This window comes from Orcinus orca, chromosome 21 (genome assembly GCF_937001465.1).
Source record: "Orcinus orca chromosome 21, mOrcOrc1.1, whole genome shotgun sequence".
NCBI lineage: Eukaryota > Metazoa > Chordata > Mammalia > Artiodactyla > Delphinidae > Orcinus > Orcinus orca.
The window spans coordinates 24,797,188-24,811,829 of NC_064579.1; the positions used below are offsets into that span (position 1 = coordinate 24,797,188).

The 14,642-nt window shown below is 53.5% G+C and overlaps 1 protein-coding gene across 4 annotated transcripts in view; it reads left to right on the forward strand.

The window, feature by feature from the left end:
- Positions 1-13,054, forward strand: part of ARHGEF10 (Rho guanine nucleotide exchange factor 10) — an 86,674-nt gene extending 73,620 nt beyond the window's left edge. For all 4 annotated transcript variants that reach the window (XM_049704255.1, XM_033409224.2, XM_033409227.2 and 1 more), the window contains 3 exons: positions 2,076-2,250; positions 8,521-8,643; positions 11,312-13,054. In XM_049704255.1, the coding sequence (XP_049560212.1) occupies positions 2,076-2,250; positions 8,521-8,643; positions 11,312-11,823 (810 nt within the window). In that variant the 3' untranslated portion in view covers positions 11,824-13,054. The remainder of the gene's footprint in view (positions 1-2,075; positions 2,251-8,520; positions 8,644-11,311) is intronic.
- Positions 13,055-14,642: the final 1,588 nt, after the last annotated feature.

Genomic DNA, 14,642 nt, shown 5'->3' on the forward strand with positions numbered 1-14,642 from the left:
CCGTCAGCCCCGCTCTGCTGCTGAAACCTTACTGCTCGGTGATACACACACAGGGCAGTGGGACGTGAAATAGTGCCACCGCTTCCTGCAGCCCTGGTCTCGGCAGTGGGCTTCCTCCGAGGGCATCTGTGCCGGTTCACAAAACAGCATGGAAGCCATCCCCCTTGAAGCCTGCCGGAGAGGAAAGCCATGTCTGTTTCTGTGGTACAGGGCAGCCCAAGCCACTTCCACGGGCCGTCCGCAAAGTGAAAAGACGACCCACGGAACGGCAGAAAATACTGAAGAATCGTGTATCTGCCAGGAGTGCATAACAAACAGCTTATATAACTTACAGCTCATCGATCAAAAGAAAAATAGTCCAGTCCAGACACGGACCTAGGATCTGAACGGATATTTCTACGAAGAAGATACACAGTCGGCCACACAGGGAAGGGTGTGCACCATCCTTAGTCCTTATGGAAATGCAAACCAAAGCCACCATGAGACATCACGTCACGCCCACGAGGATGACAGCAATAGAGAAGGGACGTTAACAAGTGCCGAGAGGACGCGGAGAAGTCGAGAGCTGCACACATCGCCGGTGGGGACGTGACATGGGGCAGCTGTTGGAAAACAGTCTGTCCTTCCTCAAAAAGTGAAACGTGGAGTTGCCGTGTGGCCCAGCGTTTCCAGTCATACGTGTTTACTCAGGAGGACTCACTCTGTAAGAACTCGGGGGTCCTTCCTAACCGCCGGCACCGGCTCGTCCCCACTGATGCGTGTTTAAATTAGACCTGTGATGAGCGGGGTCGCTTTGTGGGAGGGTGCACACATGCACGGAGGGAGGTGTCTGTGGAGGTGAGCATAGCACGGGCGTCTCGGAGGAAACGGCGGCCCCCCGGCTTTGGCTGCAGGAGGGCCCGAGCCAGTTGTCCATCCCGAGAGCAGGGTCCTCGTCTTCCCTCCAGGGAGGTGCGCGGGTACTCCGGAGGGAACGCGCGGCCCTGGGCAGGTGGTGATGGCAGGACTGGGCGCTCAGGCCGTCGGGGGCGTCTGCGAACTCCAGAATCACTGTCACGCCTGAGTCCCGGCTTCAGGACGACCCCCAGGCCGCTCTCCAGCCCTGCCTGTCCAGCTGCAGTCTTCACTTAAAACAAGGTGTGGTGCCCTTGGACGGGCAGCCTCCCTTCTGACAAAATCAGAGACTCACGTGTCCCCCTCGGTCCAGCTCGGGAGTGCCGCGCGGCGTGGGTGCAGCGTGAGGGGCTAACCGGCGAGCCCTTTCCACGTGGGTAGGCGTGCGAGGATGGCGCCTTTGGCCCCCTCGGCCGCATAGTGGGTTGTAAAGAGCGTCCCGCACTGTTCTCAGTCCTTGAGGAAGGGGACAGAGGCGTAAGCCTGTTTTTCTCCTAGGGAGTTTTAAGTTACCTCTTTTCAGGCTAGAGAGCTGTGCAGGATTGTGACCTGCTGTGGGCTAAGAGGACTTCTTTGAGGGTAGTGTTTCTTCTCACTGTGTCTCCAAGCTTCACCCCACCTGCCCCCCGCCAATCCCTGGTAGGCAGTGGCCACAGCTGCCTAGCACCAGCCCGTCCACCACGGGGACAAGTTCCAAAAGTTCCCTCTCGGGGGCCCCGTGGGCAGGGTTGTCAGGATGGAGACCTGGAGCAGAACCCAGCCCGGAGGCTCGGGAAGGGCCTGGCCAAACGGAGAAGCAGCAGGTGGCCACCCGGGGACTGGACGGGGCTGAACACCGAGGGGACCCTGCGAGCTCGGCGGGGGCTTAGCCGCCCGTACAGGCCTCCTCGCGGGCAGACGTGGCCCTCGTTCCCGCTCAGGTTTGGGGGTGCTGATGGTCCACAGGCGTCCAGGGGCGCTGCTCAGCACCTGCGGATCTGGGGTGACGGTGCCCTTGCTGTAGGTGGTTGAGGGCAGGTGAGATCCGGGGCGCCAGCTGGACACGCTGGCATGGTGGGGACGACAGCGCCACCCGAGTCTTCACGCGCAGCCCAGAGGGCGGGTCTGTGACGGCGACGTGGGGTGCAGCTCCGTGCTGTACCCCCGACGCCCCGCCGTCACCTTCTCCTTGGTCTCCGCAGAGCCAGCTGGAGGCCCACCAGGAGGAGGGCATGGTGGTCTCACACATGGCCATTGCCGGCGTGGGCATCTGGATCGCCTTCACCTCGGGGTCCACGCTCCGCCTCTTCCACACAGAGACACTCAAACATCTCCAGGACGTCAACGTCGCCACCCCGGTCCACCACATGCTGCCAGGTGGGCCCTGGGGCGCTGGTGGGCGGTGCCACATCCCCCGGGGCCGGGGCTCGGGGCTGTCGGGTGACCCGAACTAAAGCGCCCTTCTTAGAGGTCAGAGCCGCCCATCGCAGACGGTTTAGTGCTGTTAGTAAAGCACTGGGGCGGGGGGCGGGGGCAAGAATCTGAGGTTGAAGGGCAGAGAAAAGGAGACTCTCTGGTGGGGGGTCTCCACGGGGCTCCGCCAGCCCCACGCGGGAAGGGTGTTCCTGGCAGTGGGAGTCAAACCAGCCAAGGTGCAGGAGTGGGGTGTGGGGGCTGCATGTGGCTGGTGTGTGGCTAGTATGCACACACGTGAACTTGTTAGGTACGGGTGTGTGGCTAGTATGCACACGCGTGAGCTTGTTATGTACGGGCGTGTGGCTAGTATATATAAGCATGTTGCAAATGTGTGTATGTATGTAACTCGTGTGTATATGCGTTGCTTGCTGTGTACAGGTGTGTGTGCCTGGTGTGTACTGGCCCACGTCTCCACGGGGCTTTTAAGGACCAGGCTCACGCGCACGGCATTCCCCTCCTTTCCCATGTTGGCTGCGTCTCCTGGCTCCCGGTTGGAGAAGAGAAAGATCCGGTGTGCAGCACGTGGGCTGCCACCCACACCACGTGAACAGACCTGTGCAGGAAGCCCTCCCAGGGTGCTCGAATCCCCAGTCCCTGTTGTACCAAAGCCCAGCGGTCACGTACCCGTGGCCACATAACCTGTTTGCACCTGGGCCACCGGCTGTACTTCATCTTGTTTTCTTTCCTTCTTTCCATCCCCCAGTTAACGACTCCCTTGTTTCTTACCCACCTGCGTGGCTTTCACTGTTCAGGTCAGGATCCGCCTGGGTTCCTGTGGAGCCAGGAGACCGTGTGGTCAGGTGGGGACACCTGGCGGCCCCACGTCCCCGGGCCCCTTGGCAGGTGTGCCCCCGCCTGCTGTCACCATCACCACACACAGTCCCTGCCCCGCCTCGGGGCCCCCACCGCCCTGGGCCTCCTATCCCTGTGCCAGGACTTAGGGCTCTTTCTCCCGAGCCCGAGCCCCATGCAGAAGGGGCCTTTGGGTGGCGTGTTCTCCCGCATCTGCCTGCTGTGTGCGAAATACCTCCAGGTCCACCAGTATCCGGGGATTCTGTGCTTTCTCTGCATCTCATGTTTTACTCCCAGGTTTGTAGCTGCTAGACCTGGCGGACGTGAGGAAGGTGGACAGTTAGAGCAGAAATCAGGGGCACTTAGAATGAGAGTCCTCTTGCTACGCCTGGGCAGTGGTTCTTGAATGTGGTCCTCAGAAAGGCGTCTGACGTTGTTCTGATTTTCTTGCATTTTGGGGAACAAGGAGGCCAGACACCCATGTCTTGTCTGTCCTTCTTTGAATCGCCTTACCCTTGGGCCAGTGTTTCACGGTGAGAAGCGTTTCATTGTGTCCTCTCTGACACTTAAATACTTGTGTCGGTGCGTGTCTGCACCCTATGTGAGCCTGTGGAACTGCAGGTCCTTGGACCACCGTCATCCTGGACACGTGTGTAAGCCTCATTCTAGAGTTGTGTTCGTGATGTTGCCCAAATGGGTTTTTTATGTATATATGGCAATAACGTGTAAACTGTCCTTTCGTGCTCTCACTGGAATATAAAATTCCAGTAGGTTCTAGAGATGAAGCCTTCCCAGGCCAAAAAGAACACAATTGGAAAAAACAAATTACTATACTGTAACTCGTGACTTTTTGTAGCAGAAATGAGAGCCCTATTTAGTTCCCTCGAGGTCTCAGCGCGCTTTCCCCTGTGGACTGGGACTCGTGTGCTGAGCTGCGTCTTTCTGTCCGGTTTGGAGCTCTGTTCTGAGCACCACTAGTTCGAGCGCTTTGCCGTAAACCACATCATACTTGGCAGACACAGTGGATGACGGCGCCTGGGGTCAGCACACACATTTCGAGGGGCCGTCGGTCAACCTTCCCGGCCCCCAAGGTGGTTACAGCCCGTGGTTCAGAGGGCGGCATCTCCTCCGGGTCAGGAGGCTGCGTGAGTCACGTCAGGATGCAGCTGTTTCCTCTTCGTCCAGAACAGTCAGGGGAGGGTATTTGGATGAAAAAGTGCTGAGACCCCCGCCCCCTGTCAGATTAGCCTTCCCAGGTCCCCGCTGAGTGAGCACGTTGCTTTCCAGGGGTGACGTAACCAAATAAAGTGGCACGATTTTCTATGTAATACAAAAGTCAGTGTAACTCTTCTAAGTACCATCAACCACATCATAAGGGAATTCAGCAACTTAAACTAGACTCAAGGTTATTTATGAGTTAGGGAACAGACCGAGGAGTGGATTTCGTGTCCCCTGGGCTCTGGTGCCATCCTGTGCTAACCAGCAGCTGCTCAACCAGCAGTTGGTCCTGAGCTAACTAGCAGCTTCCTTAACCAGCAGTTGATCCCACACTAACCAGCGGCTCCTTAACCAGCAGTTGATCCTGCGCTAACCAGCAGCTGCTCAACCAGCAGTTGGTCCTGAGCTAACTAGCAGCTTCCTTAACCAGCAGTTGATCCCGCGCTAACCAGCGGCTCCTTAAGCAGCAGTTGATCCCGCGCTAACCAGCGGCTCCTTAAGCAGCAGTTGATCCCGCGCTAACCAGCGGCTCCTTAAGCAGCAGTTGATCCCGCGCTAACCAGCGGCTCCTTAACCAGCAGTTGATCCCGCGCTAACCAGCAGCTCCTTAAGCAGCAATTGATCCCGCGCTAACCAGCGGCTCCTTAAGCAGCAGTTGATCCCGCGCTAACCAGCAGCTCCTGTACCAGCAGATGATCCTGAGCTAACGAGCAGCTTCCTTAACCAGCAGTTGATCCTGCGCTAACCAGCGGCTCTTTAACCAGCAGTTAATCCTGCGCTAACCTGCCCGCCTCCCTGGTCTCTGTTCCGGGTGGGAGCCAGGAGTGGGTTCCAGTCATAGCCTTTCCAAGCACACTTGGAAGGCTGGCTGCTTCTCCTATTCTCTCCCGTTTGTGTGTTTCTCGCGAGCATTTGAATAAACCTGGCCGCCTCTCCTGTGCTCCTGTGTCCCCGTGTGAGGGGACAGCAGGGTTTCCGGAGAGCGTGCATCACACAGCGGCCAGCTCCCCCTGCCACTTCGTGTTGATAACTCACTTCCGGCCCATGCCAACTGCAGCCTTTGTCGGCATCTCTGCCCCGCCCCTCCCGCCTCGCCGCCCCCTTAGATGCTGAGTGGGTGGCCCCTCTGCCTGCAGCTTGGCCAGCTCAGAAGGCCACAGCTGGTGCTTCCACAAGGAGTAGCCTGGACACCTCTCAGCAGCTCTGTCTGCAGACCCTCCGGAATGGGAAAATCTCCACGTTCCCTAATTACCATTCAGTTAAACTTTCATATGTGAAATTAAAGATGAATCCTAGACTACTTTGAAAATGGAACAAACCGTCATTCGCTGGAACTGACGGCTTTCAAACCAGTTAGAAAGAAAAACATCCCAGTTTTCCCTGCTTTCGCGTTTGTTATGATGAAGTGAAGGTCTGGGGGTGTCCTCCCAGGAGCACCTCCCAGAAGCCCCGGGGTTGTTTCCGTTGGTCTTTCCCACCGACCATGTAGTTTTTCCCCTTCTCGTCATGTTTCGTAACCTTTCCCCACACGGTGACTTTTCCCCATCCCGGCGCCACACAGGGCACCTTCTGTACCTTTGAATTGTTTTGTCCTTTCTCTTTAGAGAGATCCACTTCTGGAGAGAGTTTCTTTACAGAGACTAGAGAGTTTCCCAGATTTTCACTGCATATAACGTAACACAGATGTAAAAGCTGGAGACAGGATGAAAAGTCAGATGTTCCTAATATGCTATTTACAGGCAAAGAGGCGGGAAAATTCCTAAGGGGGATAGAAGGTCACTTTCAAAATGCATTTATGAATGAAAATAAGTAGTAAACTTTTATCCTTTGTAATTTGAAAGTAAGATCTTCTTAATGTTTTTATTAGTGGTTGGAAATATTTCACGTCATATTTTACGAGGATCTGTTAATCCTCACTGTGGAGGTGGGCTGTTTGAAATTCCCTTTTCCTCATTAGTTTTCTTTAAAGCCAAGCGGTAGATTAAAAGTATTTCAGATGCTTCTTTAATAGTCCTAGGCCGATATTTTAAAAATGATATATTCTCTGTGAAAGAAAATTTAACTCACAAATTCCTTTTTTGGAGAAGAATTAAAGGAAACTCAGTTTCCCAGACCAAAATATTTCAGGACGATCAAATAAATCACAAAACAGTTTATTCATACAAACAGTTTTTGCTTATATGCAGGACTTGGCTACCAAAATGAGGGTGTGGGTGGACTTAAATGATATAAAAACCCACAGCCAACCTCGGAACCGAGCCCTGAGACCACGTCATGAGAGTCTGCTTGTTTTTATTGTTGCCAGTACTTTCGTGTGTTAAAAAGGAAATTTATTCACGTCTAGGACCACAGGACTATACCACTGCCCCAGTTTCTGTATTCCTTCCAGGAGGGTGGCTTCAGAAAGCGGCTGCAAAAGGGAAATAATAGCTCTGTCCCCTGTCCATCCCGTTGTCATGACATTCTCCACGTTGGTGTTGAGAAGTAAGATATCCAGATGGAATGTAACCTGCCGCCCCTGTGCACCAGGGTAGTGGCGGAGGCCGTACGTCACTGGAACAAAACAAAACACAGAGCAGTGAGCCAGTTCCAAAAGTCGCTTCCACCAAAGGTTCCCAGAGGGTTGGAGAGGAGGGTCTCCGCTTTGCGGGTTTGCTTTCTGTCTCGAGCGTAGCTGTGGGGAATCTTTAGGTCACGTGGCATCAAGTGAGGCTTCTGCTCTGGAAGGCACACCCGTGTGTCCTGGGACGTTCCCTGGTCCCTGGAGCTCCTCTCCGAAGGGCTGCCCCACGATGGGACCACCTGCCCCTGGAGAGCAATCGTTGTGAGCTGTGCCCAGAGCCGTGTTTCTAAACGGCTTCTGCAGTTCTCCCTGGCGTTTGGAAATGGCAGCTCCCGGCCCAGGTGTAGACAGACACGCAGGTCCCAGGCGTCTCTGAAGCCCCAGCTGCTTCCACGGGCACGCATTTGGATTTCTGGGAACTTAATACATTAGCTTTTCTTCAAAAAATATGCCTGTATTTAGACGTAAAACCAGATCTTTAGTTTTCGTAGCTGTTGTCTCGGTTTGGTTTCAGTGTTCGGTTGCCTAAATAATCATAAAATAACTTCAGTGGGCGTGGTGACCTGCCTTTGGCTTTGGTGTTGAGACCATTTGTTTTCATGCTTTTTATCTAAGATGAACTTAGGTCAAACACAGAGATACTGAAAGTGACTCGTTTCCAGAGAGCAGAAGAACCCAGCTGTTTCGAAGCGCCCTCCATGCCTTCCTGGGAGCAGCCGCGTGACCCTTCTCTGCTCTCGAGCTTGAGCACTGAGCAGAGACGCCAGGAGGGGCTTAAAGCCCCTGTCGAAGGTGGTGGTGCTGTGGGCAGGGTCAGGGCAGGGGTGGGTTGCTCGGGGCCCAGACTCAGTCCCTGAGACGAGAGTCACGGGGAGGCACGCACCTTTCCCTCCACTTCCTAACGTTGTCAGGCTGACCCACCTCTCTGGGCCTCAGAGCCTCGACTGCAGAACAAAACAAAACAAGGCGGAGCGAACAACCAGAAGCTCCAAAGCCCTTGGACTCCAGCGTTGGGTGTCCGCGTCTCCCGGACTTTCCCACCGAGGCCGTGAGTGGTCTCCTTCCGACGGAACCTTTGGGTGCTCGCTTGCGTCTCTCCCCTGTGATGCTGAGCGCGGGCTGCGCTGGGAGCCCGTCCTACCTGCGAGTTCCCCTCTTAGCTGCCTAGGTGGGCTCTTGCGCACACGGGGCTGCCGTCTGACGTGCGTGTGTGTGCACGTGTGTGTACGTGTGTGTGTGCAGCTCTGCCTGGAAGTGGATGATTTACATGGACGGTTCGGGGCAGGAGTGTGTGATCGGCTCTAGAAGGGCCGCGCCAGCGGTGCTGAGAGCACCGTGCACGTGTCCTGAGGCCGTGGCCGTGCTCTGCCGGGGTGCAGCCAGGACGCCCCCCAGCTCTCTCTCTTGCTCGTCCGGCTGAAGGAGTCGCGGTGTGTGGCTAGGGCTCCGGTGACACCCACTGGCCGGGAGGGCTCGGGGCTGCCCGGGGAGCATTCTGGCGGGTCTGTAGGGTTTCTGGGCAGTTCCCGGGGCTCCTGCCCCAGCGTGTGGGCTGCAGAGGCCAGACTGCGGGGCACAAGTCTCTCCTGTCCCACCAGGACACCAGCGGCTGTCTGTGACCAGCCTGCTCGTCTGCCACGGCCTGCTGATGGTTGGCACCAGCCTGGGCGTCGTGGTGGCCCTGCCCGTCCCTCGTCTGCAGGGGATCCCCAAGGTGACCGGTGAGTGCACCCCCCGAGTGCCTGCGTCTCCCAGGCCTCTGTCCTGTACTGTACTCTCGTCAAGCCCATGGGTCCGTGGTCAGCTGTGTCTTTGCTTAAACAGTGTAAATTACTTAGGTGGCTTTCTCTCTCCCTTCGTCCCTTCCTTTTTTCCTTCCTTTCTTTCCTACTGTAAAGACTATGTCTATTAATTTGAATCATCAGGTCATACTTTTGTCTTCCTGTTTCTGACGTCAGTGGTCCAGGGAGACCCTTATCCCCAGGACGTGTTTTCACGTTACCTTTTTTGCCACCTGTTGGTTTTGATCATTCTGTACAGTTTTGCTCAGTGAAAATGGATGCTTTTTTATGTTTTGCAAAGAAAGAGGCCCAGCATCTGAGAAAGCTCAGTTGTGCTGTTTTGCAGTGTTGCGGGGAGCTCAAATGGGCACAGCCTTTTTGGAAAACATTTTGGTGTTTAGGACTTGAAGATGCTTTTGCGTCAGGAGTCAGGGTTTCCAATTCAGGAAATTCTGTCTCGTGAAGCAGCCAACTCTAGGAATAAACCATGATGCAGAAAGAACAGGAAATGGCCTAAACATCCAAAATTAGGAGTAGGGAGACGCCTAAGACAGTGGTCGCGTTGCCATTTTAGAACGTAACACAGCCAGTGCAAATGATGTTTGCAGAGAGCTTGGAATGTTACAGAGAAGTGTTAATTCTGTAAGTTAAGTAAAACCAAGATCTTAAAATTTTATGTCGATTATGTAATAACTCTCAGAGAAAAAGATTTGTAGGAAACGCATTGAAATGTTAATAAAGATCTCTGTCTATGGTTTCTTCCTACTGTCAACGCTGCAATATTTCACTCTGACCGCAGGCAGCCCTTCCTTCCCTCAACAAGCTTTCACGGGTCTACTGCGAATAGGTCTGCGCTTTAGATAAATTCCTATTTTGTCAGTGATCCACCTGTTAGGATCACGGAATTCCAACTTGGTTTATTCATTTCTTAACTGCTGTCTTCGTTATGACCTTCCTGTGATACATGCAGAAGCTACATGATGACTGCGGGCAGTTTGAGTGGTAAAGGCTCAGGAGTCAGAAGCTCTTCCCGTCACAGCTGGGGACGCTTCTCCCCGACAACCAAACATAGCCGTTCTCCTGCTGGGTCTCACGTCACCGTTCCATTGGTTTTTCTCCATAGTTTTGCTAACTTGTACCTTTTTTAAAAAAGAAGTCTTTAATTGTGCCGTTTTCACATTTTCTATCATCGTCTCGTAGTGTATGTATTCCTCTCCGACTGCTTTCTTTCCACGTTATTTCTCAGGCGCATCCTTGTTGGTCACGTGACCGTAGCTCATGCGTGTCACTGCTCTGTAGCGTGGCTTTGTTCCCCATGTGACGTACAGTGGGTATTTAGTTGTTTCCTGTTCTGTGTGTTACGTGCTATGCCTCTGTGGGGGTTCCTCTGGCCACCCCTTCTCATAGGGACTCGGGTTCCTCTGGCTGTGTGTCCGGGAGGGGACCACAGGTGTGTAGGAAACACTCACATTCAGGTTCACCCGGTGATGCTGGGATGTTACCCTGGGATGTCGCGTCAGATCGCACCTCCATGCCCGGTGTCTGGGCGTCCCCATCCCTTCACCCTCCCCCAGTACCCGCTGTTGGTGGAGTTCTTGACTTGTCCTTCAGCTCATGGAGGAAGTCACCTCGCCCAGCTGAGGAATCCTGTAACGTCCTCTGCTTCGGCCAGAGTGGGAGGGAGGTGCTAGGGCCCTGTTTCAGCCTCAAAGCATTTGGTGAAAAGGGCATCTACCCCCCATTTCTGTCACCTCACCTGCGAGGCGCTTAAAAATGGACATCCCGTTCCCGCCTGACCCTTGGAGTCCCGGTGTTATGGGGGAGTCTGCATTTCATAAAAAAGGCCTACAGGAAGTTTCTGGTGCTTCTTTTAAAATTGAATTCACATCACCCTTGAACTGAAGAGCCCCCATTTTAATCGATACCATAGGACTAACTTATTCTAAACCACAGAATCTTTTTAAAGTGAAAAATGGCAGGAAACTACTTATAGTTTAGGCATCTTATTCCTAGCATTGACATGTTTCAGGCATTTAAGGTTTTTTTTTTGTTTTTGTTTTGTTTTTGTGTGGCGGTACGCGGGCCTCTCACTGCTGTGGCCTCTCCTGTTGCGGAGCACAGGCTCCAGACGCGCAGGCTCAGCGGCCATGGCTCATGGGCCCAGCCGCTCCGCGGCATGTGGGATCTTCCCGGACCGGGGCACGAACCCGTGTCCCCTGCATCGGCAGGGGGACTCTCAACCACTGCGCCACCAGGGAAGCCCCAGGCATTTAAGTTTTTAAGACCAAGATTTAGGGAAACTTTTCCTAAATATATTATCTTAGAGCAGGCGAGAAGGCATTTATACAGAGAACAGGAAAATATCTACTTTATCCCTTTAAAAGTACCACGCAAGTACCAGAACTGAGATACCAATGACGAAAACCACGGTTGTATTTTAGACCATGGTTTTGAGAGCATTCTTGGACTTCACTAGAAATCCACGAGAACGTGGTCTGGAAGCTGTTTTCGCTCTGAGCTGTCGAGTACAGGGTTTTGCCGTGTGGACGGGGGGTGCCCGGGACCCTGCCCGGCATGCGGAGCCCTGCTGAGCGCTGTGCCCTTTCAGGTCGAGGCCTGGTCTCCTACCATGCTCACAACGGGCCCGTCAAGTTCCTGGTCGTGGCCACAGCCGCCTCCAAGGCGGACAGAGACAAGCCCAGGGACAGCCCGCCCCCCGGTGCCGACCCCCAGGATGAAGACCAGAGGGACACGCTCCCTGGTGAGGGGCCCGGGCCCTGCCCGAGCCGCAGCGGCCCCGACGCCGTTTGGCTGGGGGCTTCGCTGGGCTCCCTCGCCCAGGCCAGCGACGTCTCCTCCACGTCTGGGTCCCCGACGCCTTCCCAGGGCTCGGGTTCCCTGGGGCCCCGCTCAGAGGAGAGCTTCGTCCAGGACCCCCTGCGGCTCCCCTGCAGCTCCCCCGGCCGAGGGCGGCGGGCCAGGAAGGCCAAGGCCAGCTCCGTGCTGGTGGCCTGCGGGGGACAGGGCCACCGGCGGGTGAGCAGGAAGGCCAGGCAGCAGCGGCCGGAGGAGTTGGCCTCGTCCGTCATGGTCTGGCAGATCCCCCTGCTGAATGTGTGAGCCAGGGTCGAGATTCGGGGGTGGACTTTCAGCCACGTCACACACCCCGAGCGGTCCCGCCGCATCTGCGCTGGCTGGGCGTGAATCGCCAGCCGTCTCGGGGCCGAAAAGTGCAATATCGTCAAGGCGGCATCTCCGGCAGCCCCTCACTCCACCCCACGCAGGGGAGCCCCGTGCGAACGCGCATGAGGAAGGGGGGTGGACGCCATGTTTGAGTGGGTGGGGGTCCCGGGAGGATGCTCCCCCTCTGACCCCCGTGGTCCTTAATAAACACGGGACGCTGCAGACCTGTTCTCGTAGCCTGTCACCTAGAGAACTCGCAGACTCAGAACTCACGGGGAAATACAGCATATTCACTGGTGGAGGGGTTTATTAACAATTCTTAAAGTAATTGTACTTGATTCAGATTCACTACTTTTATTTATATTGTATATCTTTTAACTCCAGAATAGAATTTGTAACAATGAAGAAAGCCACGTAACACATACCAGGCCGGGTGGTGTTAATGTGCTTTCTGAGTTGAACTGAGTTTTCCAAAGTGGTATAATGCGTGTACTGTATATTTTTAACAAAGTAGTATTTTTATATCGCATTTTTCTATTAAAAAAATTAACAAAGTTTTAGGCACTATGTTATCTGTAACGTTTCACAAATAACGTTTGCTTTGAACCAAAATCCTCAATGCCTGTCAACATTTAGACTCAAGCGTCAATGCCAAAATACCCACGTTGGAGATGCGTGTGTTTTAGTGTCTCAGGAGACGTAGAAGGTGTCTTGGTCCATCCTTTCCTGCTGTGTTTGCATCTGTCGACCAGGAGCGCTTCTAGCTTTGAATGCCTGTCCTGAAGGATGCATGGTGCTGGTCAGGGTGGGCGCCGGTGCTGGCGGCGGACACAGGACACAGGAAAGGTGGCCCTTGGTCGGCAGACTGGCACTTAGGGCCCCTTCTGCGGGCGTCATGCCCGAGTGGTCCGTGAGTTCGCTGTGCTCCACGTGTAGTTATCTATCAATGTTCTACTTACTGGATGGTTAAGAAAAACAATGCAGGTCCACCCGAGATTAATGTCTCAGCACTTTACAGGTGACTAAAAATGCTAATTTTATGACTTTGCCAAATATTTTCCAAGGTGCATGTGTGCCCCCATGTGAAAGAAATATCTCCCCCAGCCTTCCTTAAACTATTAGCTGCTATCTTATTTCATGAATAAAGTCTTTTTATTTAAAAATACAATATCGTGAGTTGCCTTTTTTCCTGTGAAACGCAAAGGGGCAGTTAGGTTCTAGGGACGGCCAGGTGATCCTTTCCAATGTGGCATCCCCACGTGCTGGTTTGGGAGTTTACGTGTGGATTCCAGAGACGGGCACAATGTACGTGTCAAAGAGCGCTTTGAATCCCATGTCGGTGCTGAGAAACTCTCTAGAGGCGCGTGTACTTGCCAGTTTTTATTTTGAGTGACGTCATGAGTTGAATTAGTTTAATATAAAATATGAAGAGGAGTGTCTAAAGTCAACTCCATATCGTTCGCACTGATTAAAAATATACAGTTTCTCCGTGTTTTCAGTGTCCACATAAAACAGAAGTACTTGGATATGCCTTTTACTTAAACCTTGGTGCTCAAAGACTGTTTGGTCTTCATCAGTACCTCAAAAACCTCAACTTACAAGTACCACGTTTTCTTATGGGATAAATAAGTAAACAATGAAAATAGTGCCAGCCGAGGTCTCCACTTACGTTGTAATATTGGTGACGTATTCAGGAAAGCCTTGCTGTCCCTCACGCCCATCTGTCACTTCACCAGGTTTTACTTTCCAGCTGTGTGGTGAAGCTTTCAATATCACTTGATTCTATTCCCATCTTTTAATTAAAGTGTGAGTAGTCACTCCGGGACCCGGCCCTGCCGAGAGGCCCTGGTTCCAGCGCGGGGGAGGGACGCCGTGCCTTTTGAACCTGCAGTGCTCACAGCAGGAGTCCGGACCCTGGAGCCCGGAGAGGAGGTTTCCTTCCAGACGGTCTCTTTCCGGTGACAGGACTCCAGGCCTGAACAGAGTTCATGCTGGTCTGGAGGACTCCCTGAATTAGTACGTGTAACTGCTTCTCTCTCCGACAAGCTGCGGGAAATGGGATTCTTTGCAAGTGGAATCATCTGATTTGATTCTCTAACTCACGTCCCAAAGTATCTTTTTCTGTAAATATTTTCATATATTGAATTTGATAAAAATGTTCTAGATCCTGAGGACAGAGGGATAATTTGTAGCCACAGTTTTCTCACCTGTCAAATGGACAGAATTTAAGCCCTAGCGACTGCACATTTTTTTGGTGGCTTTTAGATTTATACAGGCGTGAAAGCATTTCATAAAACTGGGTATTTTTCAGGCATAAAGCTTTCAAAGTAGCGGGAGCTCTGCATTGACATAGACCCGCCATCAGATGCCAGGTCACGGCTCCTGAGGGAAGCAGTGTGTGGAGACTGCAGCCACTTCACTTACTTTCTTTAAAAAAAAAAACTGAGTGAGGGCTTCCCTGGTGGCACAGTGGTTGAGAGTCCGCCTGCTGATGCAGGGGACACGGGTTCGTGCCCCGGTCCGGGAAGATCCCACATGCCGCGGAGCGGCTGGGCCCATGAGCCATGGCCGCTGAGCCTGCGCGTTCGGAGCCTGTGCTCCGCGACGGGAGAGGCCACAACAGTGAGAGGCCCGTGTACCGCAAAAAAACCCAAAAAAACCTGAGTGAATATGGAAGAAAAACTGAGTAGATGATTGCGTGGTACTCTTCTGGAAGTTTCCTTACCCGTGTGTCAGTTCTATCCGGGCCCAGGGCG